The 23900-nt window shown below is 42.2% G+C and overlaps 1 protein-coding gene across 4 annotated transcripts in view; it reads left to right on the top strand.

Annotated features, from left to right (window-relative positions):
- The window catches only part of LOC138783143 (polyamine-modulated factor 1-binding protein 1-like), a 279398-nt gene extending 256371 nt beyond the window's left edge, over window positions 1–23027 (top strand). For all 4 annotated transcript variants that reach the window (XM_069957440.1, XM_069957441.1, XM_069957443.1 and 1 more), the window contains exons 25-26: window positions 15185–15287; window positions 22491–23027. In XM_069957440.1, the coding sequence (XP_069813541.1) occupies window positions 15185–15287; window positions 22491–22865 (478 nt within the window). In that variant the 3' untranslated portion in view covers window positions 22866–23027. The remainder of the gene's footprint in view (window positions 1–15184; window positions 15288–22490) is intronic.
- The last annotated feature ends 873 nt before the right edge of the window (window positions 23028–23900 follow it).

The following is a 23900-nucleotide window of genomic DNA, read 5'->3' as shown; positions in this document are numbered from 1 at the left end:
AACCTGAACCCACCTATCGAACGGCGCCGGCACAGCGAAGCCGGTGCCGCGGTCCGTTTTTCGGACCGAGGCCCTGTTCCCCTGCACGGCGCCGTTCTATGCACAGGAATCGGCCGGTGCTCAAGCACTGGAGGCCGCCCGCCCGCCCCCAGTGGGAGGGAATTCCCTCCCCTGTATGACGCGGCTCCCTTAGAATGAGGGTGGTACATCCTCTTTAAAACCTGGGAAAAGGGGGGTGATTTAGACTTTTATTAGGGGAGGGGGCTTTTTACTTATAACAATGCTTTTTTTTTTTTTTTTTTACACATATACTAGAAGCCCCCCTGGGGGACTTCTAGTATATACACTTTGATCTCTCATTGAGATCTTTGCTGTATAGTTATACAGCAAAGATCAATGAGATCGGCACTCGTTTACTTTCGGCTGCTGCAGCCGAAAACAAACGAGTGCCAAGCCGGGAACGGCGCCATCTTGGAGCGGTCCCCAGCAGGCAGCAGGTACAGAGATCGCTCAAGTGATCCCCTCCACTAGACACCAGGGATGTGCTGCGTCCAGTAATCGGATGCAGCTGTCATGTTTGACAGCTGCATCTGATTACTGTATTAGCTGGCACGGCGATCGGACCGTGCCCGCTAATACCCGCGGTCCCGGGCTACAAGGGGCACCCGCGCGGCCCCGCTCTGAACACCTCCTATGGGCGCATGATGTACGGGAACGTCATGCGTCCTTAAGAGGTTAAAGTGTTACTGTTGTGAAATTTTTTTTGCAGAAATCAATAGTACAGGCGATTTTAAGAAACTTTGTAGTTGGGTGTATTAAAAAAATGCATTTTTATCATGAAAAAGCAGTTTGAAGCTCTCCCCCCTGTCTTCATTGTTCTCCTATGGAGAGAGCTAAATAAAAGACCAAAACAGGACAACAAAGAGTTAATTTAGAAATACCTCTAGCCTTTATCTCCTCTGACAATCAGCACTGACCTCTCTGACCTCTGATTACGGTGTTCACCCAGCTCTGTGCCTGTAATCCTCTGTTATCTGCTTTCTGCTGTCGGCTAACTCCCTCCTCCCCCCTCCCCTCTCCCTAGAACAGACTGGGTACGTCTGATGCAACAAGTCACAATTTCCAGATTTTTTGCAGTGGATGGAAAAGAGGAGGGAGGAGGGGGGGACCTGGGAAAAGGCTTTTTAAATGCAGATAATGGCATATTTGGCTAATTAACCCAATTACATAGTTTCTTAAAATCGCCTGTACTATTGATTTCTGCAAAAAAATAAATAAATAAGACAGTGACTCTTTAATGATTGAGCTTTTTACATGCACATTTACGCATACAATGCTGTCAATCACTGAGTAGCACCATCCGCATGACTACTTGAACAAGAATGGGCAGGTACCAGCAGTGTTACGGCCCAGTTCTGTGACCCTGTCCAGGAATAAATGAAAGCATGGACGTATAAAATGCTATTTAAGTGTAACTATCATTTGTATCATTTGCATCGGTCAGGGTCCGCGTGCTGAGACCACCGCCGATTGGTAGAAGCAATCGGCAGCATGCGCTCTGCCCCTTCATTTATGCTATTCCGTACTCTGCTTATACGAGCAGTCTAAGAAATATAATGGGAGCCTATGGAACTTCTGGGCGGACTGCAGTTATAGCGGAGATGAAGAGGCAGGGTGCGCACTGCTGAGCGCTTCTGCCCCTTCATTCTAACAATCGGCAGGAGCCTCCGGACCCCCACCGATACTTACTTCTGACATGTCGCTATGACATGTCAGAAGTTTCTACAGATGACAGTTACACTTTAATAACCTGCAGTTGTTTTAGCAGCCATTCCCTGGAGTCAGTTTCCCTTTAAATAATAGGTCATTTTCTGATTTCCCCTTCCCTTTTTGCATCCTAAACCACACACCAATCCTAGCAGCCACAAATAACATATATGCACAATTTGCATGATTTAAAGGAGTTATCCAGGCTTAGAAAAAGTGATTTGCAGCTCAGTTCCCTTGAAGTGAACGGAGCAGAACACAACCTGAAGAAAGGGGTGGCGCTGTTTTTGCATGAAAGTAGCTGTGCTATTCTAACCCTGGATAACCCTGTTACCTAGTAAAAGTGTTGGTAAATGATGTATATGAATGCACACTATTGATTGCACTCAGATATACTCCTTATTGTCAGCTGTCAGCTTTGGCCATTGTCTATAGAGACAATAATAGCAAAGTTGTGCAAACATTTTGCATTCTTTTCCTATCTATATTGTTTCCATTTGACATTTCAGGAAGAAACATAATAAATATTGCACGTGTAAGCGCTATTCTACCGTAAAGGTGTGTATATCTATTAAACTCAGATTTCAGGACCTTGCTGAAACCCAAAGTAAATGGGGAGATGATGGGAGTTGTAATTTAGCAGTAGCCAGCGTGCTGAACGCTGCCTCCCTGTGGAGTACTTCTGATATATCTATCATTGTCTCTTTCTATGATTGATAGTTTAATAATGTTACCAGGAACAACAAAACCGTGACACACAGGAGCTGTGAATCCAAATCTCAATAAGAGCGCTGCATTTTTCAAGTAAATTGTCTATAGGCACATTTTGGGCACACACTGTGTTTGTTGAGACATGAAGTATTGCAGTGCTTGGAGGGTACCTGCTGATCACAGACAAGCTTCTGCTAACATTTAGCTATGGCTCCTAGGTAGTTATAGGACTGTGGCTCTGGCTAGGCAGACACCAGTATAGCAAAATATATTCATTATTATGTTCAATTAGTGAACAATTCACACGTCTATGTGTGCTGCGGGGAAACTGGAATGAATAAGATTTAACTATTTATAAAAGGATTTATATATAGTATTAATGGTGGCGTTCAAGATCTTAAACCGCTGCAGATTCTGAGAGCAAAAGCACTGAGGTTCTGCCTGCAAATCCCTTGTACGGTGACGTCTGCACACCCAGGGACTGTATACTATGGAGGACGGCAGCAGCTTGTATGGTGGATGGCCGGGGTGATGCTGTGCAGGGATAATCTGCAAAGGAGCCTCAGCTCCTAAAGGGGTTATCCAGCGCTACAAAAACATGGCCACTTTTTCCCCTCTTTTGTCTCCAGATTGGGTGGGGTGTGGAATTCAGTTCCATTGAAGTAAATGGACCTTAATTGCAAACCACACCTGAACTGGAGACAAGAGAGGGGGACATTCTGGCCAGTAACAAAAAACACGATTGCCAAAACTGTGAAAGTAGGATTATATATAAGGGGTAAGGCCTGGGGGTAACTATTGGTGGGGGGGGGATTTATTATATGATGTAAGCAGCACAGAGGACAAACGTTACAGAGAATTTATGCAACGTCGCTTGGTTTTTGGACATATTGGAACTCTGCACCACCCATACCAGGGTCGCAGGGAAAGGGTGTGGCGGTGAGCACAGCCTAAAAAAATTGAATAAAATCTAGACCAGCTCTGAGCTGGCGTATATTTCACTGTGTGAGCACAGGAAGGCTCTGGTGCACATTGGATTAATGTAGAGGTGTGCATGTCTAAAGGCCATATTCCACGGAACGATTATCGTTCGTATTCGGCCGATATCGGCCGCTACGGACGATAATCGTCCGGTGGAATAGAGTGCAACGATCAGCCGACATCGTTCATGTCGGCTGATCGTTGCAGTCGCTTGTTTTTCAACATGTTGAAAAACAAGCGATTGATATAGCAGCGATCTGCTGCAGTCGCTCCGTTGAATAGGAGCATCGGCAGCAGACGCTGCTATATCCTATGGGCTGCCCGGACGATCAGCGATCCCCCGGGCAGCCCCCCCGCAGCTCCCCGCCGCCCCCTCCCGCACTCACCCGCTCACTGCAGCCGCGTTGAATAGCTCCTCTAAACGACCCGTGTAATAGGGGCATAAGGGCCCTATTCCACCGGACGATTATCGTTCAGATTATCGTTAAATCGTTCGAATCTAAACGATAATCGTTTGTTTGAAATGCAGTTAACGATTAACGACCGAACGAGAAATCGTTGATCGCTTTATAAGACCTGGACCTATTTTTATCGTTGCTCGTTCGCAAAACGTTCGCAAATCGTTCACATTGAATAAGAGTCGTTCAGTCGTTCGCAATAGATACGAACGCAATAGCAAATAAATAGTGAAGAAAAACGATCGCAATTACGATCATAAGTAAAGGCCATATTCCACGGAACGATTATCGTTCGTATTCGGCCGATATCGGCCGCTACGGACGATAATCATCCGGTGGAATAGAGTGCAACGATCAGCCGACATCGTTCATGTCGGCTGATCGTTGCAGTCGCTTGTTTTTCAACATGTTGAAAAACAAGCGACTGATATAGCAGCGATCTGCTGCCGTCGCTCCGTTAAATAGAAGCATCGGCAGCAGAAGCTACTATATCCTATGGGCTGCCCGGACGATCAGCGATCCCCCGGGCAGCCCCCCCGCAGCTCCCTGCCGCCCCCTCCCGCACTCACCCGCTTGCTGCAGCCGCGTTGAATAGCGGCGGCAGCGAGCGGTGAACGAGGAGCAAACGAGCGCTGAGAGCGCTTGTTTGCTCCTCTAAACGACCTGTGGAATAGGGGCATAACGATTATCGTTCCATGGAAATGAGTGAACGTTTTCAGGTCTTTCGCAATAGCGGTCGCTTGAGATCGTTAATCTTTAACGATTATGCAAACGATAATCGTCTGGTGGAATAGGGCCCTAATGGTCCTTTTACACGAACGATCGATCGTTTGTTTTTGCACGATAACGTTCGAATTCGAACGATAATCGTACGTGTAAACGCAGCAAACAATCAAACGACGAGCAAAAAATCGTTCATTTTGATCTTTCAACATGTTCACAAATCATCGTTGATCGTTCGCAAAAAATTTGCAGATCGTTCAGTGTAAACAGTCTTTAAACGATTTCTGTGTGAGATAGGCTTAAATGATCACAAAACGATCGCATAGCGAATTTTCCGTACGATGTATCGTTCCGTCTAAACGCTGATCGTTATAAAAAAAAACATTGTTCATTCAAAATGCTCCCCCCCCCCAATTGTTGTCTGTGGAGCATAAGCACAAGTAATGTTTACCACATTGTAGCTGTGACATACAGTATGTGGATCTTTCCAGGCTGCATAAATCTCTCACCAAACTTTACAGCAGGCCTACTTGATCTTTGTACATTGAGGTTGAAAATGGCATTGGTTTTTATGGTGGGTCTGGCGGCCTACTTTAACATTTAGAAGGACATTTTTTCCCCTGGAAAATCCAATATTTGCATTCATACCAGTCCCAAAAATTTACCAAAATTTCATCAAACGAGTGCATATTCATATATATTAATTTATGTATATTTTCAGCATATTGTCTGTACAGCTACAGTATATCACCAAGCTATTCATTATAAGATCCTATGTTCCTTCTCAGATTTGTCTTATACAGACTGCACTCACATCCTTCCTACCATGACCGCAACAAGATGGCGGAGACTTGCAGATGGCACTTAGTGATTATTTGCTGGCGTGGAACATTAAGGGATTAATGTCACGGCTGATAAGATGTCTTATTAATATTTATTTATTCATAAAGTATTTGCCGGTAGAGATAAAACAAGACTTTAAATGTTGTCTCTTTGTATACCATAGAGAAAAATGGAGGCAGAGGGGGAGAACTAGCAATTATAACCGGCGCTATATGTGTGCAAAGGTCGGGAAGTCTCTAGTAGAGTCAGATAAGGGTGCCTGGGCCACATGTCACATTCTCCATTGTAGTTGCCCTTTCTCCCCTTACAGTTACAGTAATAAGACAGGCGGCAGGAGGAATCATGCAGCAATTATTCATTTTTGTTGTCACCATCATTCTGGGTGCCAGGTGTCACAGGAATTAAAGCGTCCTGACACTTTGCTCTGCAGTTCTCACTGTTGCATTGGTAATAAGCAGCGCTCTACAATACCTGTGTGCACAAAATAGAGAATTTTTATTTATCTTTATTTAACACATTCATTCAGCGCAATGTCTACATCACTATGGAGCGGCTGAACGTCACCATTTCCAACAACATAACAGTGATAAGCTGTAGAACGCAGAAAGGTTTTTTTTTTTGCCTCTGCTTTCTTAGGGTGCGTTCACACCTACAGGATCTGCAGCAGATTTGATGCTGTGCTCAGTTATTTAAATGAAATCTGCTGCAGAAAATCAGCTGCAGATCCTGTAGGTGTGAACGCACCATTAAAGTGTGTATACAGATCAGTCAATAAATAATGTGCATAGAGTACAATCGGCATTACTCCCACTGCCTTTATCCATCCCATTGATCATATGACTGCTAGGATAAACCATTTAATGTCCAACGAGACCTATTTAACTCTCAACTAAACCAAAAAATAAAATAATGCTATAAAAAAAAGAAAAAATACAACCTAATTATTCCCTGACCAAAAAATGGAAAGCTTTAGCCACAATACCGTTCACTAACTAGGCCATGAGGAAAGTGCCACAGTCATCTCACCACATTTTCAGATCTTTTTCTACACATGCAGGTGCGCAGCAACCAGACTTAAAAGTCAAAAGTACAGCTAGAAGTTCAGCCTACTGGTCAAATCTATTAAAAATCAAAACTATATTATTGTATATTGTGGCAGTACATTTTGGTAGAGTCTACATGGCAGGCATGGAGGCCTTGAGAAACCATTGATTACCCTTTGGCACTCCGAAATTGTGAGAGGTGCTGATCAAAGCCCTAACAGGTGCGTCACCTTTCTAATCACCCTCTACATACTGCAGTCGATATTGACCATGGCATTAAGTGGGTTAAACTGGCAGGATGAGACTGGTGTTCCATACCAGCAATTACTGTAAGATACAGCCAGCACTCCGTGTATACGGAGCAGGTTCAGCTCCTGAGGCCTCTGTGACCACCCAGCCGCCGGAAAAAGTGTCTAAGAGGTTAATTTTAGGGTGTTGTTAAGTACATTTTTTGTATAAATTTACTGTACATTCAAAAACACCAGTTTTTTTCATTTCTGATGAGAAGGGAACTGATTCATGTAAAACGACGAACATCCCCCTCGTAAATATTTCAAAGAACGCTCTACAAAATGCAACAAAAATGCTTAAAAAAAAAAAAAGCCTACCTTTTAATAAAAAGAAATGTGCCGGACTTCTGGATCTACTGCTGATTAACTAGGCCATGTTTTGCATTAAAATAAACATTACTTGTATGGGCTTGCACAGCGGTGGGAAGGTCTCACAAGGGTTGAAAATGCACTGAAAAGCTACAGAGTCTACTATTCTGCCTTGTGTGAACATACTCATATGATCCTATTACCTTCTCAATATACTGGTACACAGCTGCATTCAACCAGCATGGACTTTGGAGAGAAAACAGAGTGAAATGGTCCACAGTATCATCAATACTACGATTAGTCTTCAATGCAGACCCCCCTACATACAGTATCCCCTTTAAGCCTCAGCATGTGAATAATGAACACTGAGAAATAAAATTTTGTCTTTGTCTCTTTCTTTTACTCCAGTTCACACTTGCAAATGTGATGAATTATTTGGATTTTTTTTTTGTAAATGCTGCAAAAGGCCATTGCATAGTTATTTTGGTAATGTGAATTTAATGGATGTTCTTTTCTGATCATTATAATAACATTAAAAGGCCATAGACATTATCTGTTGGCAGCAGCGCTCAGTGTTATAAAGAGGGAGCACATTTCCTAAACCCCACTGTCATATGGCGCTCCAGGACTGATGAGGACGGCTCTCCAGCCTACTGTTCTCATGTATTCAACAAAAGGCCATAGGAAGTAGCCGCTATAGTCTAGGAGCTGATATTATCCGACTGGTGAGGGCCTCCTACTTACTAGTCATATGGTGACCTTTTCAAATCCAGTCAACATTCCCAAACCTTAGGGCACATATATCTGGACAGATTTTATATAATTGACAATTTCTTTCTTCTTCTCTTCATCCAGGAGAAAAACCTGTTAAAGGCATTAAATAGCAAACTAATACCTCCATGTCAGCGCTGTCCATGCTTTAGGCTAGACAACAAGCAAAGTTAATAGTGGAGAGCAGCACTTACAGGTCAGTTGCAATCCAGTTTAGAATTTATTGCAGTGATGCCGCATTTTAGATACATAAAGTGCCCTTTTTCTGAAGCATTAAAAGAGGCTCTTAGGGGGCAGTAAAACGTTCCATACATGGTCCATATACAGACAATGTGCTGCGAAAGGTGGAGCTCCCACGTCCTGTGCAGCTGTGTCAGTACTGCAAAGATTTAAACTGATTCAGAGTTTCTGGCATCATAAAGGATGATGATACTGAGAGTTCCACGATTCCGGTCTGTAGCACATCTACCATACATTGAATCATGGAACGTGTGAATGCACCCATAATCTAGCTGAAACATTTTAAATTGCATTGCAGCTAAGCTTTATCTGCCACTCTCCACTACTAACTTTACCTTTGATTCATCTGTCAGTAAGATGGGTGAAGCACACAAGGAGGCATGCACCACCCTTCATGGCTATGTGCAATGATATAAAATCATGTTTTCTTTCCAAACTCATAAAGGCTGTGCCGCAGCATGCATGCCTCCTCCCCATCCCTCCCTGCCCTGCATGATAATTGTACAAGAATCAGTGCTGGAAGCCTCAACATCAATCATATAGGAAGGGGTGGGAAAGGTGGTACATGCAGTATCTCAGCACTGCCTCTAGGGATGGTCCGAACCTGCCGAGGTTCGGGTTCGTACGAACCCGAACTCTCGGCAATGATTCCCGCTGTCTGCCCGCTGCCTGTATCCCAGTTTTCCAGGCAGGCCTCCCGCTGTATCCACCCGCTGCACGGAGCGGCCAGACAGCGGGAATCTGATGCCGAGCGTTCTGGTTCATACGAACCCAAACCTCGGCAGGTTCGGACCATCCTTAACTGCCTCTATGACTCTTGAGCTTGGAAGGAAAACATGATTTTATAACTTTGTAAACATTCATCAGCTATAAGACTGGTATCAGTTGTTTTATCTCCCTCTCAACTATCTGCCTATTGAGAATAATTTTCAATACATTGCTTTAATAGTTACATTACTTTGTAATATAACTTTTTTTTGTATGTTTTTTATTTACCTTTACACTTCTATTTAGTGGAAGCAAAAAGGGGCAACATGGCCACTCTGCTGCCACCAGCATTTGTGTGTCAGGAACTGTACAGCTATTCCCGATTCTCTGCTACATTCTATCGCTGCTGAGCATCGCTATACGGATCAGGGTCCAATTCCCCTTGTGTACTGTATGTTATTGTATACAGTACACGGGGGAAGGCTGCCTGACATGGTCACTGTATCCGGCAGCCTCTGCAGAGGGGGCGGTGATTGCTGTCACTGCTCGCTCTGCTTCTAGCACACAGATCACTATGCAGAGCCTGCCAGACACCGCAATTGCGTCTTGTATAAGAATATAAAATACACAGCGGGTACAAACCCTGCCCTCACAGAAGTGTTATTTATTTAGTAAAGCAATGTATTAGCAAAAAAATAAATGTGTGTGTCTCTGGAATAATCCTTTAAGTGTAAGGGAGCCATCTGCCATGGTGGGAGAGACAGTGGGAGAGACAGTGAGCTGTGGCATTCAGCTGGGCACAAGGCACCCGTGTAAAAGGTACCATGCCACCTGTCCTGGTGCTTTTATTTAGATTTTTTTTATTTTAATAAAAAAAAAAAAAAAACACTTCCGACTCTGAATACATATATTTGAGTTTGTATAACTGAAATTTTAAAAATAGATTTCAATGGGGAAAAAAAGAAAGTGAAAACGAGTGTTCCTGTGTAATCATGTTCCATGTAAATGACCTGGCTAAATAGTTGTAGGTGTTTGTCATAGCAGATACAATGAGCCCAGTCAACCACATGAGCCCTGCAACACTTTTTCCCCAGCCATTGCCGCCCTGCTTTGCATATTAGTAATAGATTTGATTGGCATATATGAAGATCCGCATTTATAGTGCCACTTACGGGAATGACCGAAGAGATTTCCTGATCTTCCGTTGAGTCTGCCTAGAGAAATTCAGGCTGACATTAGATTACAAAGCTAGCTTTTGTTTCACTGGCAGGAGAAACAGCTCCATGTAATACATCAATATATATATTTCTGAACAAAGAGATTTTTAAAAAGCGTGCTGGAGAACAAGTCATTGTCATACACCATTTCCTGTAGCTGAAAAAAAAATCTGCTCATACTATTGATTAGTGCCAGTCACTGCGGAAAAAAAATGCATTCAAAAAGGATCGGCTTTTAGAAACCCATAATTACATCTCCAGCGAGGAGTTATTTACCAATGCATCTCCACAAGCATGATGCAGCTAATATTACGCTCTTCAAACATCAAATTGCAGATTTTTTTTTCCCCCGTTCCCTCTTTTGAACGTGTAAAATGTTCACCAATCCGCAGGATTTCATGTCAGTTTCTCCTAGTAAGATATTTTTCACAACCTTATTTTTTCTCTACGACCAGTATTTGTATTGGAGGCAAAGTTTACTAGTGAAGCTGAAGGGGTTAAACAGGTAAAAGTGGGATCTCTGGACTGCGTTGGTTCGGTGACATACAGAAGCATATGTAATCTATGTGTATGTTGACTCCATAGATAGAACAAGTGTATACAGTAAACTCAGATTGTCCGTTGTTTGAGTTCATCCCTGACAATGACCTCTTTGAGTTATAAAAAAATCTAAAAAAGTAGTTTAGAAACTAAAGTGACAACTGCTGTGAAAAAAACCCAAAAACCTCCAGAGGCTTAGCAATAACTAAAATTTCGATCGCAAAATCAGTCTGTCATCTCTCTGAAATTGGCTGTTGTAGTAACTACTTGAATTCCCCATAGAAAATAACAATGGCAAACACATCTTTTCTAAGAACCTCGGTAGTTGTACCACACCTAGAAATGTATTCATACATTTGACCACTAGGTGTTACCATTCCACTTGTCGGTAAGGTGTGTTACTGTCCGTACCAATCGTGCAGTGTCAGAGTAACTAACTGGCAAAGGAAATGGTAACGCCCAGGAGTGATACAATGCAGAGTTCCTGCTCTAGAACTGGTATTTCGTGGAGAATGCATGCATTTACTAAAACACATGTCAACGTGGGAGAGGTACCCCTAAGTATGTGCCTTACTGAATTACTGGTCTACTGTTATGTCTTTGTGATATGAGGCATAACTCTCAGATGTGACCTACAAAAGTTAAAGGAAGAGGGCGGTGAGCTGACCAACTGTGTGGGTTGCTTTTGGGTAAGTGTGGCATAATCAATGAGGGTGGATGCGATCAGCATGAGATCAGCCTAGGGATGGTCTGAACCGAGTTCGGTTCGGGTTCGTACGACATAGGGAGATAGACAGGGAAGCAACAGGGTGGCCCCTTTTATCAATGTCTAACTCAAGCTGCGAGTATTGCGATCATGACAAGGGCTTGCAAAGGCAGGCTTCCATCCACAGACAGCCGTTTGGGAGTATTTGCCCCTCGTCAGTGTGGGGTAGGATTCTGGCTAGTTGGGGCAATGACAAATCAACCAACAAAACACAGTAATAACTGAACTCAAGGAGAACAGCGAAAAAAAATTCCAATGAAGTACTTTGAGTATTCCGCATTCCAGCATCTTTCCAGCCCGCTGTCTGCCTCAGCGCAACAGTTTACTCAGGCCTGCACAAACACCAGCATGCCGCTTCCACCGCACTCTAGGCCAGTATAAACATAGTGAGAGTCACTGGGTTTGTTCCCCGTTGCCTTTTCCCTGCATCCTGATGTACAAGTGACGTCATGTCCATCGGGATGCAGGGAGAAGAACGCAAGGCTGGACAAAGCCAGTGACTCTTACTATGTTTATACCAGTCTGGGGAGATGGGATGCGGTGCTAGCTGCATGCTGGCGTTTGTGCAGGACAGTGTATACCGATGTGCTGAGGCAGACAGGGGGCCGTGGGGAGGGGGGGGGGTGTGGTGCACTGTGGATTACTAGGGAGGAGGGGTGCTGGGCTGTGTGTATCACTGCTGTTGGCCAAAGGGGGGAGGGGGGTAGGTGGGGATGATGCTGGACCAGGAACACCCCCAGCCTCCCTCTCAGTCCCAGTGCATTACACAACTGCATCTGACCAGGGCGGGGGAAGCGGTGCTATCGGCGTTCAGGAGCTTGAGCTGTGTGCTGGATTGTGTGATGTGCTGCAGCTGACTTGGGCAGGGGGTAGATAATGGGGGGGGGGGGGTTGTTCTAGGTGGTGGGCTATGTGATGCCATTTTATCATCAGCAAATATGAAATACATACTGGGGTGATGTGATGCAAAATCAGTGAAAATAACAGTCCTGTATTTACTATGCAATAGTAATGACAGCAGTGGTCAGGAAAGAAAGCTTAGTGGACGGGTACACAAACAGATCAATCAGGGAGAAGCACTGCATGATGGGAAATGTAGTTTCCCGGCTAGCGCCATCTTGGTTGTAGATCAGCTTTTAAAAAAACTTGTAACTCAGGAATGGCAGCAGCTAGAAAGACAGGAAATGACTCAAAATACTCAGGGGAACTTGGTGAGTAAGACCAGTTATGTTTGGGAGCATTTTATTTTTTAGCTTTTAGGTGAATAACCCCTTTAAGCTTTCTCTCCACTGTGTGATTGTGTCTTTGTTTTACGGGGAAGGCTTGGACCATGACCTTAGAAGCTGACACACTCCATTGGCATTTGAATGATGTTTACAGGAACTGAATAACCTCTTCAGTACTGAGCAGAGTCCCTGGAATTACAAACCTACAGTCTATCCACTTTTTAGCGTCTCAAGTCTTTACTTAATTCCATGGAAGTCATTTATTTTCTGCAGAAAGTGGTGAAGAACATAATGGGATGCATTGATAGTACGTTAAAAACGCTCCTATGCAGAAGTCTGCAGCATTCATCACAGCCCTTCATACCTAATGCATATTTAATCACAAATATGTTTGCCCTTGTTCATACCATTACAAACAAGGATGTGTTAAGTACTACACATCCTGCCATTAGCGCTACCCTTGAATCTTTCTTATAGTTATTCTGTTACAGCGTCTCTCTTGACAGACTCCACAGGCAAGTTACAAGGAACTTTGAAGCAGTCTGTGTCTATCACAAGGACAGGCTGTCAGATCTGCGTGACTGTACGCCATCTGCCTTTCTGACTGCTCTTTGATACCATGTAATGATTGTAGATGAACCTATTTGTGAATGATAAACATAATGTTTTATTTGATGCACTTCCTACTTACTTTGCCTCCTAAATTTGTTTTTGTTTTCTGTAAAACTTCACTTTTCCCATAAAATCTGTTTGTTTGTTAATCTAACCCAATATGAGAACGACAATATTTTTATTGATATACAAAAAAAAAGACGAGAACTACAAAGATTCCATGTTATTGAAAGCACATGCCAAAAGAAGCAAGGAAGCATTTAGTTAAACTCTGTTACACTAGTTTCTTCAACTTTTAAAGGAAGCCATGATGCTGGGACGGATGTTTTGAATACAAAAAGGGCCCGGTCGGCCCATTGGGGTTTATTTGTAGCCTTTGCTATTTGGATGGACAAACCGGTGCTCTGTGCTTTGCACTTCTTGCCATCACAAGTGGAATACATTCTGAGCTGTAATACCAAACACTGTATCGTGAGTATGGTGCTGTTCCTGGAAGAAGTAACACTTTTTTTTTTCTTACTTTTTTTAAAAAGAATTGTGGACAACTTAAAGGGAACCAATCACGCCGAAATTGCCCCCATTGATAAGGAAACGTGCTGGTACATCAGCCAGCACGCTTCCCAAACATCCCCCTGTCCCCTCCGTCCCCTCCTTTATTACCCCGTAATCTTACTTTTGTGATGTCCCGCGCCGTATGCTAATCAGCCCCAAGTAGTCAAGGTGGGCTGAACTAGTCAAGGTGGGCTGAACTAGTCACGGTCCCTGGCGCTGTAATCACGCCCAGAGGGGTGTGATTCAAAGACCTGCGCTCCGCTGACGTCATCTCTGGCCCGCGTTCACGTCGTCGGCGCGCCGCGTCTTTCGCATGCGCAGTATGGCAGGAGAAGACGCTGACGTACTGCACGTGCGCGGCGTGCGGAAGACGTCGTCGCGCCGCCGTCTTGGAGCGCAAGCGTCGCCGACGTCTTCCGCGCGGCGCGCACGTGCAGTACGTCAGCGTCTTCTTCCGCCGAACTGCGCATGCGAAAGACGCGGCGCGCCGCCGCCGTGAACGCGGGCCAGAGATGACGTCGGCGCAGCGCAGGTCTTTGAATCACGCCCCTCTGGGCGTGATTACAGCGCCAGGGACCGTGACTAGTTCAGCCCACCTTAACTAGTTCAGCCCACCTTGACTACTTGGGGCTGATTAGCATATGGCGCGGGACATCACAAAAGTAAGATTACGGGGTAATAAAGGAGGGGACGGAGGGGACAGGGGGATGTTTGGGAAGCGTGCTGGCTGATGTACCAGCACGTTTCCTTATCAATGGGGGCAATTTCGGCGTGATTGGTTCCCTTTAATTTATCCGTACTGTAGGTGTCATCATGGAAGTTATATTTTTTTTCAATGTAGGGTACGCATACTAAATGTCTGGGGATTATTTTTGCTAAGGGACCAGTACAGCAGTGATATAGTAGGTGAGTCTCTACAGAGATCAGCTGCAAAGTCATAAAACTTCCATGATTCACTATTCATGTTCCTGCCATCTTCAATGTGTTATTTTAGAAGCCACTTCACACTGTTCTGATTGTAAAAAATGAAGCAGGACGTAGAGGAGAGGAGTGTCAAGGAGCAACAGGTAAAATGCACTGGACTCTGCAGTGTGCTTTTGGGTCACCAATCAATCACTTGCTGCACTTACTGCTTACATACAGCAGATCAAGTGCAGTGTGATGAGCCTCTACTCAAAGCCAGAAGCATCATGGGAAATACAGCTGGCAGGGCTGCACACAGGACTACATTAGGGGTACTATGTAAGGGAGGAAGATGGCAAATGGTGCATATATAGCACATCAAGTTAAATTAGTATTCCTACGGCATACACAAGAGCTGCCACCTCATTCTTTAATAATAGTGTATTCTGCACTTTATAGACAAAAAAATTCTGTAATGGTTCCCTAAGCTACTGATGCAAATAATGTCTTCTTTTTTATATTAGGTTAGAGCACACAAACCTTCTGGAGAAGAATCTAGCAGCCACTGAGGACATGCAGGTTCGGTTAAAGAACAATATAACATCGATCCATTTTTTAAACCAGAAGGTAAGTCGCATCATTTTCCTGTTCAAAAACATAGAGAAAAATGTGCTCTATGGACGATGGTGAGAAAGACCAAAGAAAAAATCTAGATTATTACCTTTATGAAATAAAATGGTCCTACTGAATATGATAAAAAGTTAATAACCAGGACAAACCACTGGATTCTTAAACATAAAATGAGTACAGATTTCAATGAATTGATTGAATTAACCCTTAGAGGACTGGGCCAATTTCAATTTTTTGCATTTTCGTTTTTTCCTCCTTGTGCTTAAAAGGCCATAGCAGTTGCATATTTCACCTAGAGACCCACATGAGCCCTTATTTTTTGTGCCACTAATTGTACTTTGCAATGACGGGCTGAATTTTTTTTTTTTTTTTTTACGCCGTTCGCCCTGGGGTAAAACTAATCTTGTTATATATGTTCCTCAAGTCGTTATGATTACAATGATATATAACATGTATAACTTTTCTTGTATCTGATGGCTTTTAAAAAATTCAAACCATTGTTCACAAATATATGCTCCCTAAAATCGCTTTATTCCCAGGCTTATAGCGCTTTTATCCTTTGGTCTATGGGGCTGTGTGAGGAGTCATTTTTTGCGCCATGATGTGTTCTTTCTATCGGTACCTTGATTGCGCATATTCGACTTTTTGATCGCTTTTTATTACAATTTTTCTGGATTTGATGCAACCAAAAATGCGCAATTTTGCACTTTGTAATTTTTTTTGCACTTACGCCATTTACCATGCGAGTTCAGGAATGGGATAAATTAATATTTGGGGTGATTTCGCACGCGGCGATACCAAACATGTTTGTTTATTTATTTATTTTTATTTATAACATGGGAAAAGGGGGGTGATTCAAACTTTTATTAGGGGAGTTTTTTTTTTATATTACTAATAACACTTTTTTTTTTCTTTTACACTTATACTAGAAGCCCCCCTGGGGTTTATGGTAATACTGCATAGATCATAGTATGGTATGGTAATACTGCATAGATCATAGTATGGTATGGTAATACTGCATAGATCATAGTATGGTATGGTAATACTGCATAGATCAATGAGATCAGCACTTGATTGCTTTCTGCTGCTGCAGCCGAAAGCAATAGAGTGCCGAGCCGGGATCAGCGCCATTACGGCGCAGACCCCAGCCCAGGTCAGAAGCAGGGATCGCTCCTCCGCCACCCCACTAGACACTAGACTGTTAGAAAGTATTGGGGGCTGTGGTTATATGAGGGCACGCACAATGAACAAACTCAGACACCAGTAGAGACAATCTGTCCAGTTTTTCGGTCCACTATCCATACACAGACGGCCCCTTCATATAACCCCCTGTTTCTATCGGATCATTTCCACGTGTTTAGTGGAAGGAAATTTTGGGTCACCGCACCCATTATTGGTCCTGCCAATGATAGCCACTGTCACATTATTTACAGTAGTGTTGTGGATCAGAAACCTTTACAACTACAGAGAGCAACGGTATTAAGCAACAAATCCAGGTTCTGTATGGGATCTAATTATTGTTGGGTTCAAATATGGAGGCCTCATGGTAAGCACTTCAATCCTGCCTTTCCTGAACGGTTCCTGAGAAGCTATTGTATATGACAGTCGATCCCTTCTAGTAGTGATACGACGGACACTTAGAGCACAGCCATATGTGCAGGACGTCCCATGGACACAGGATGAAGAAAAATGTTTTTTTTTTTAATTCTCTGGTGCGAAGTGTCAAAGAGGCGTTCCTAAACCCCTGCATTACTGCATGCGGAAATGCTTGGGTGAGAGACCGATAAACACTATGCCCCAAAAAGGATCAGGGATGGGAGCAAGGAAGCTTTTTTCTACATTCTGGAAGCACAGACAGATATATGAAAGGTACTATATGTCTCCTGGTCCTAACAGCTAACCATTTTTACCTGAATTGCAGCTGACAGATTCCCTTCAAAAGGCCAGGATTCTAAAATTCTTATAGTAGTTCTTTCACTCTAATGTATATAGTTGAAACACGAAGTAGTGGTGTACACTGTCATTACCCATCTGAACTAGCGCACAAATATCAGGAGACGCATGTGACAGCTACAAAGCGTCGCCTGTACACTGCACCCTCAATAAATTTCACGATTTATGCTAACCTGTCGCCGAAAGTTTAGCTTTCTCTTTGCAAACTTTTTAAATTCCATATCCTCTGGTGTATAGATCAAAAGAATATCCTACATTTCTTATTTCAATATTTGATATAATAAAACAGAGATTAATTCCCCTTTGAGTCCTTAACTGAATAACAAAGCACATTCTGTGTCATAATTTAAAGCTGCGCGCCGTCTCCTTTTCATGCACAATTTTTATTCCTCCCCTACATTGTTTCTACCTAGAACCAGTCCATATTAACATTCATCCAAATGTCAACCGGAACCTTCCTTCCAGTGTCCATCGAAATATATTGTTTGTGTTTTTTTCTTATAGGAGATATATATATATTTTTTTTAACTAAGGACCAAATAAAAATGAGCGAGTTACATTGATAGTGGCTGATCATGAAAAGAAACCCCAGGAGCATAGGCACACTATAAAAAGCTCTTTCAGGAAGTCATTATGCTGTTGAGGGAATAAGAAAGTTAAGTCAGAGAGTTGTGAAATGTTCTCATTATGGGTCATCTTGGTAATTATCTGACATCTACAGATGGAGTCACTTCTTAATCAAAAGAATGAATCATTACTGATATTGATTCAGACCAAGATGTTTGAAATAATGAGTGTAGTAACTCAAGTATAAATTCAACCGTAATTTCCAGCAACTTCTCCGCCGAATTTTCATACTAAATAATAATGAAATATCTCATTTCATTTCCTGCTAATAGTCAGAAAATGGCCATGCCACTGCAAACTAAATTGTCCCTGCATAATCGGCATGTTCAGTCCTAGCTGGAGGAAGGTCGCTAATGTTTACTGTCTCATTGATGGTGTGCTATAATTACCCCAGCTGCTTGCCGACCCGCTTTGCAGTACTTAATAGTGAACATTATTGTTTTTAACCATAAAACAGTTGATGTGATCATTATGAACCTAATGTAAGCAACAAGGAGCTTTTTACATCAGGAGGGCCTGGGAGAAGTCTTTGTTTTGTTTTTTTTTTGTTTTCTTTATGGAGCACCTGTCATTCTTCTGTGTCGAGAGAGGAGAGATAGCTTAGATGTTTTTTTTTTGTTTGTTTGTTTGTTTTTTTACAAATTCATTTTATGTTTTTCTTTTTTTAAGATTTTCAGCTTTACAGCTTTGTATTGGCGGCCTAATGAGGGGGTAATTGCCGCATCAAACATTTATGCTATGAACCTTTTTTACCGATGTGTAATAGGTGCAGTATTTCAGCCACCGTCGCTTGTTTTCTTACCTAGTTATTGGGTTTGTAATTACTATAGGAAAGGGATTAAAAAAAAATATTAATAACAACAACTCTGAGATTTTGCTGCCCACCCCTCTATATGAATACACTGATCTCCAAATATGTAAAGAATATTAAAGGGTTCAGCTTTAGACAATCTATTTATCTTGTTGGGATATTTTGTACCGTACAGCCCACTGTTCATGACCCCCTCATGTCTACTGAATGACTACATGACCCTCTCTCTCTCTCTTTAGGGGGGCCTGGTAGGTCTGGAGATTATATGCTCAGCCCATTGACTTCTATACAAACTGCATATAGCTTTATTTCAGCCTTTGCCAGGATCCAAGCCGTGAGGCCCCTGGTGATCGGCAGATTGCTCTGGATAATTTCTTTTTTGTCGTTCTCATCAAACAACTCTTATGAAGGGGTTGACCAAGGACTAGTTTTTATGTATATATTCGCCCAATGTTAAACAATAAAAAAGCAATGTGTACTCACCTGCCTCAATCATTGTTTTTCCAATGGGCCTATTCCTATTGTTCAGAACATCCTGTTCACTCACCTCAATGTTGACCCACCACTGAGTAGGGAGATAAGTCCACATTGCAGTGTATTACGGCTGTCATAATAACCCTGACAGGCAGCCAACTTTGTTACGTAGAAGACATGATGCTAATAGCAGCATTTAAACTCATTCCATTCTTACCTATCATTTGGCTGGCGCAGCAGGATACATTGAGAAACTCCTGCAGGTACGCTGTCCTATTCTGATGCGGGCAGTCGACGGAACTCGCAGAAGCACTCTAGACTGTATCGTAAGTGTATTACATTGCAGTCTATGGCACTTCCAGCAGGACAGGGTAAGCTTAAAGGGAAACTGTCAGCTATTAGGCTACGTTCACACATAGCAAAAGTGGCGGAATTGCAGCCTCGAACAACTGAAGGAATGAACATGTCCATTCTTCAGCGCGGAGAGAGGATCTGCCTGAGCCTCCCATAGACTAGTCATTATGACAGGGAGGCTGGCGGCATTCCGCCACTTTTGGTAAGTGTGAACGTAGCCTTAAAGCCATCTCAAACTGCTTACAGGGCTACACCTATATAAGCAGTGGCACTATCCATGCCTTTAATGTAGTTGTTCCAGGCTGCAATCACCTAAAAATATTCTTTTAATTGCTTCTCTAAAGTGTCATAGAGGTGTGGCCAGGACACTTCAATACACTGAAATAAGAAATACATATTGTAACTATGAAATATTTTATTTAAGGTATGTTTATTTTTTTAAAATGTCCACATTTTCTGTTTATACCAATATTCTATATGAAAATCGCACTTATCGTGTCTTTATTTGTACTTTATTACCCCAAGCTGCATGGGATTCCTGTATAGCGTATGAACAATTAAATTGTGAATTTACACTTAGTGCTTCATCTTCCTCTGAATGGCTGTTAGAAAGTGATAAATGAAAGTGGAAATTGTCTCGCGAAGATGAATAGATTTTGTATTAATTCCAGATAAAGATAAGTGACACTAAACTTGATTCCAATTATTTAGATTTTAAAGTTTCCTAAAAGGGAAAGAAAAGTATAAAAACCCTGCACACTAATCATGTCAAATACCTAGAAAGCTTTATGGACTACACATTATTGTCCATTATTCTGGGACTCAGATTCAATTGCTCGCATTTTATCATTTTAAAGTCAGGGAACGATCTTTTAATTAAGACCCAAATTGCTAAATACAGCATTTGAGTTACTGCTAATGACTAGTCCTTACCTCTCCCTATGATTATTACAACCATGGCCAAACTATAACATTATCACATCACACTCCGTTTGAAATTCATTTATATGTAAAAGCTTTTTCCGAAATGAAAAAAAAAGGAAGCTGGTTTCTTTGTATTTTCTCTGTATTACACATACTATATTCCATTTTTAAATTGTTGTGATATTTATGCATATAGTACATGGTGGGCAATTATCGTATGGCCAATAAAATGGTAATTTCCCTGCCTATATTAACGATAATCACTAAACAATTGTCACAGTAGTGGATAATCTTTTACACTTTTGCATATAGTAATATGGGCCTGGTACTAGTGAGCAAGCAGTGGGCATTTATACATTAAGTATACACCAATTGTATGGAGTCCCCAGGAGGTTTCAGAAAGCTTGGCCTCTGTAGCTCAATTATTCTAGTTTGGCATCTACCGGCTTTACTAGACGTCTAAGAGTCTAAGTACTTGTAAGTTACCAGTCTTTAAAAAGAAAGTCTGGTTTAGTGCAATGTAATTCTTGTTTAGCTGCTATTTTCTTTGGAACTTGGGGTGCTGTCCATTGTCAATTTTAGGACTAAGATTATCCTGGCCAGTAATTTCTGCCAAGCAACCCTGTAAACTGTTGTAAAGAGCTGTTTGGACAATAGTTGGTTCAGAGAGATTACGAGTAGTGTTGAGTGGACTTACTGAACTGTTTGGGTTCGACATTGTTTTCCAAACCTGAACGCTCAGGATTTGACTCCCAGTGGCTGGAGAAGTTTGATGCCACCCTAGGGCTGCCAGGAAAACATTGATACAGCCTGTTGCCGTGCCCATGTTTACCAGGACTCCCTATAAGGGCAGGGTTTTATTTACCACTAGGCAGCACCAGGGAGCAGGGGAAGGAAACACCCTTTTTTATTTTTTAGTCTCCCACCTCCCGTTCAGACTTGCCAGTAAAACTGGTGTCTTTTCGATGAAGGGTGTGTGTATGGTGGTATTGAGCAGGTCTGGTATGGTGGTTTTATCCAGTCACAGTTTATGTTTTAAGCAGTTAAAAACCATGAAAAACACAATTCAGACAATGTTTCTACATGTAGAGAAATGCATGTGGTCGAAACCACGCTCCCCAAGATGGGGCGTCTTCAGGTTTAGTGCCTAGGGCAGCAGAAACTGTTAATACGGTCCTGTGTAAGGGCATCCAACTTCTCCAGCCACCAGGATTCAAATGCTAAGTATTCATGTTAAGAGAACATTGTCAAACCCGAACAGTACGGCAAGTACGCTTAACACTAATTAAGATTAGTAGAGCAAAAAAATGATTTGTTATAGTGTCCTTGCTGATCTAGATCGGCATGTTGTTGCTGATAGAAACATGGCTGCTCAGATGTATTTCCCAATGGGGAAGTTGTTTTGGATGGGTTGGGAGATGCCGCTGTATGGAGCTTTAGTGAGACCAGTTCCAGACCTCACCTACAAAAATATATTAATAAAAGAGAAGGTGTCCAAAGATGGTCTACAAAATGTTGAGAAGTCTTAAAAAAACTAAATCTGGTCTGAGATCTGAGAGAGGCTTGGAGTCTACAAGAAGGGGTTTGGCAGCTTTCTTTTTTTTTTTAATTGACAATAGATAAATCCCAGATTTTATTGCCTTTGGTTTGGTCCTATGAGAGCAAGAAGATATCCATTATTCCATCCTCCCAGCATGCTTAAACTGTCATTGGTATTATAAAATTGTCTTAGAGACATTGGTTGGGGTCTGAGTGTTCAGATCCCCACTCATGTCTTGCTCATCTTCACTCCCTGGCTTCCTACGATTTCTGACATGAACTCCATAGACATAGAATGTGGCTCATCCTACGCAGCCAGACATAGATTACAGTGAGCTGGGAGTGAAACGCACAGCCTCATGCTTCTCCCACTTTTATCTAGGTCTCAACATTTCAAACCCAAACAATCAAAACTTTTGTCATGGTATGTAATAATCCAGAATGATAGTACAACAGGGAAATAAATTTAAACCAGTCTTTCACATGTAATAAAATGTAATTTTTTTCCCCCGATCTAGCTGACTGAACTACGTTACGAGAACGAATGCTTACAGCAGCGGCTGGAAGAGGAGAGGCTTAAAAACCAGCAGCTTGATTTCCAGTTGAAAACCTGCAATGAGACTTTGTCTAATTTTTTCACTCATCTGAAAGCCAAGGAGCAGAAGGACGTTCTCCACAAGGAGCAAGCCCCTAGCAATGTCTTATCTTGCAGCCACGGCAAGCAGCCATGTTGCAATAAACCACCAAACCAGCACATGAAGGACGGTGTAAAAGAAGTATTCGACCAGTTGGTTTTAAAAGATTCAGAAGACAAATCATGTTGGATACAACATTTTGCGGAGCTTTCTGCTCTTCTACAAGGAAACTACAAAGAGATGAATGGACATAAATAAGATGATGACATAATAATTGGTTCTAATGTTTTTATTTTTTATTTATGCTGCTTTAGATTTTTCAATTGATGTACAGTATGTAAAATGAAAGTGTTTCTTACTTTACTAACTGTCAATACTTAGTGGTCAGGTGTCACTTCTTTGTTGTAACCTACATCGGTTAAGGGCTTATGTTTTATTGTACAATTAAAAGATGTTCTTATTTATCTCTTTTTATTATTTTTTATTTATTCAAGTATTTTTTTTCAACCAATGATATAGCTTACAACTATATCACTAATAAAGGGGTTTTGTTACCACTGTGCAGTGTTAGGAAAATATACCCTTTTTATAGAATCTCCGCTCATAATGCAATAATACCTTTAAATGTTGGTGCAAAAATTATTTTCAAAGAAAGACAGTCATAGTCTCAATCCATAAGATTTTATAAACAATTAAGCTTACTTTGCTTTTAGAGCTTCTTTGTTGTGCCGTATGAATTCTGTGTTCTCTATACTTGTACACAGCCTATATGATTCACCCCAGCAAGACTGCCTTCAATCTGTTTGAATGGGAGGGCTCTCTCTCCACACCTCTCCGTTCAGAGAATTGACATGGCAACTATGATGCCAATTCCGTAGTGTGAACGGGGCCTAAGAGAGCAAAAATAATCTTAAAATTTTGACAGAGTCATCTTTGAGTATTAGCCAAATGGTAAGTTAATGGAGAATATGTAGAAAGTTGTTTTATTTTATTGTCAGAAACGAAATTTTAAAAAAATTAACAAATCATTGCAAAGGTACCATAGTCTAAAGTGTGATCACTCTGGCAACCAAAAACTGTTGATACATTGCTGCTCTTCTGTACAACATAATAAACATGTTGCTGTATTCTTACCTCACCACGCTCCCCTGGTGTCCTCTAGAGATGGGCGAACCTGCCGGATTTCTGGTTCGTATGAACCAGAACTCTCGGCGTCTGATTCCCGCTGTCTGCAGGCTCCGTGTAGCGGGTGGATACAGCCTAAGGACCGCCTGGAAAACTGGGATACAGCCA

This window comes from Dendropsophus ebraccatus, chromosome 2 (genome assembly GCF_027789765.1).
Source record: "Dendropsophus ebraccatus isolate aDenEbr1 chromosome 2, aDenEbr1.pat, whole genome shotgun sequence".
NCBI lineage: Eukaryota > Metazoa > Chordata > Amphibia > Anura > Hylidae > Dendropsophus > Dendropsophus ebraccatus.
Note: the sequence above shows the minus strand (reverse complement) of the source record. Positions and strands in the feature narration are given on the sequence as shown.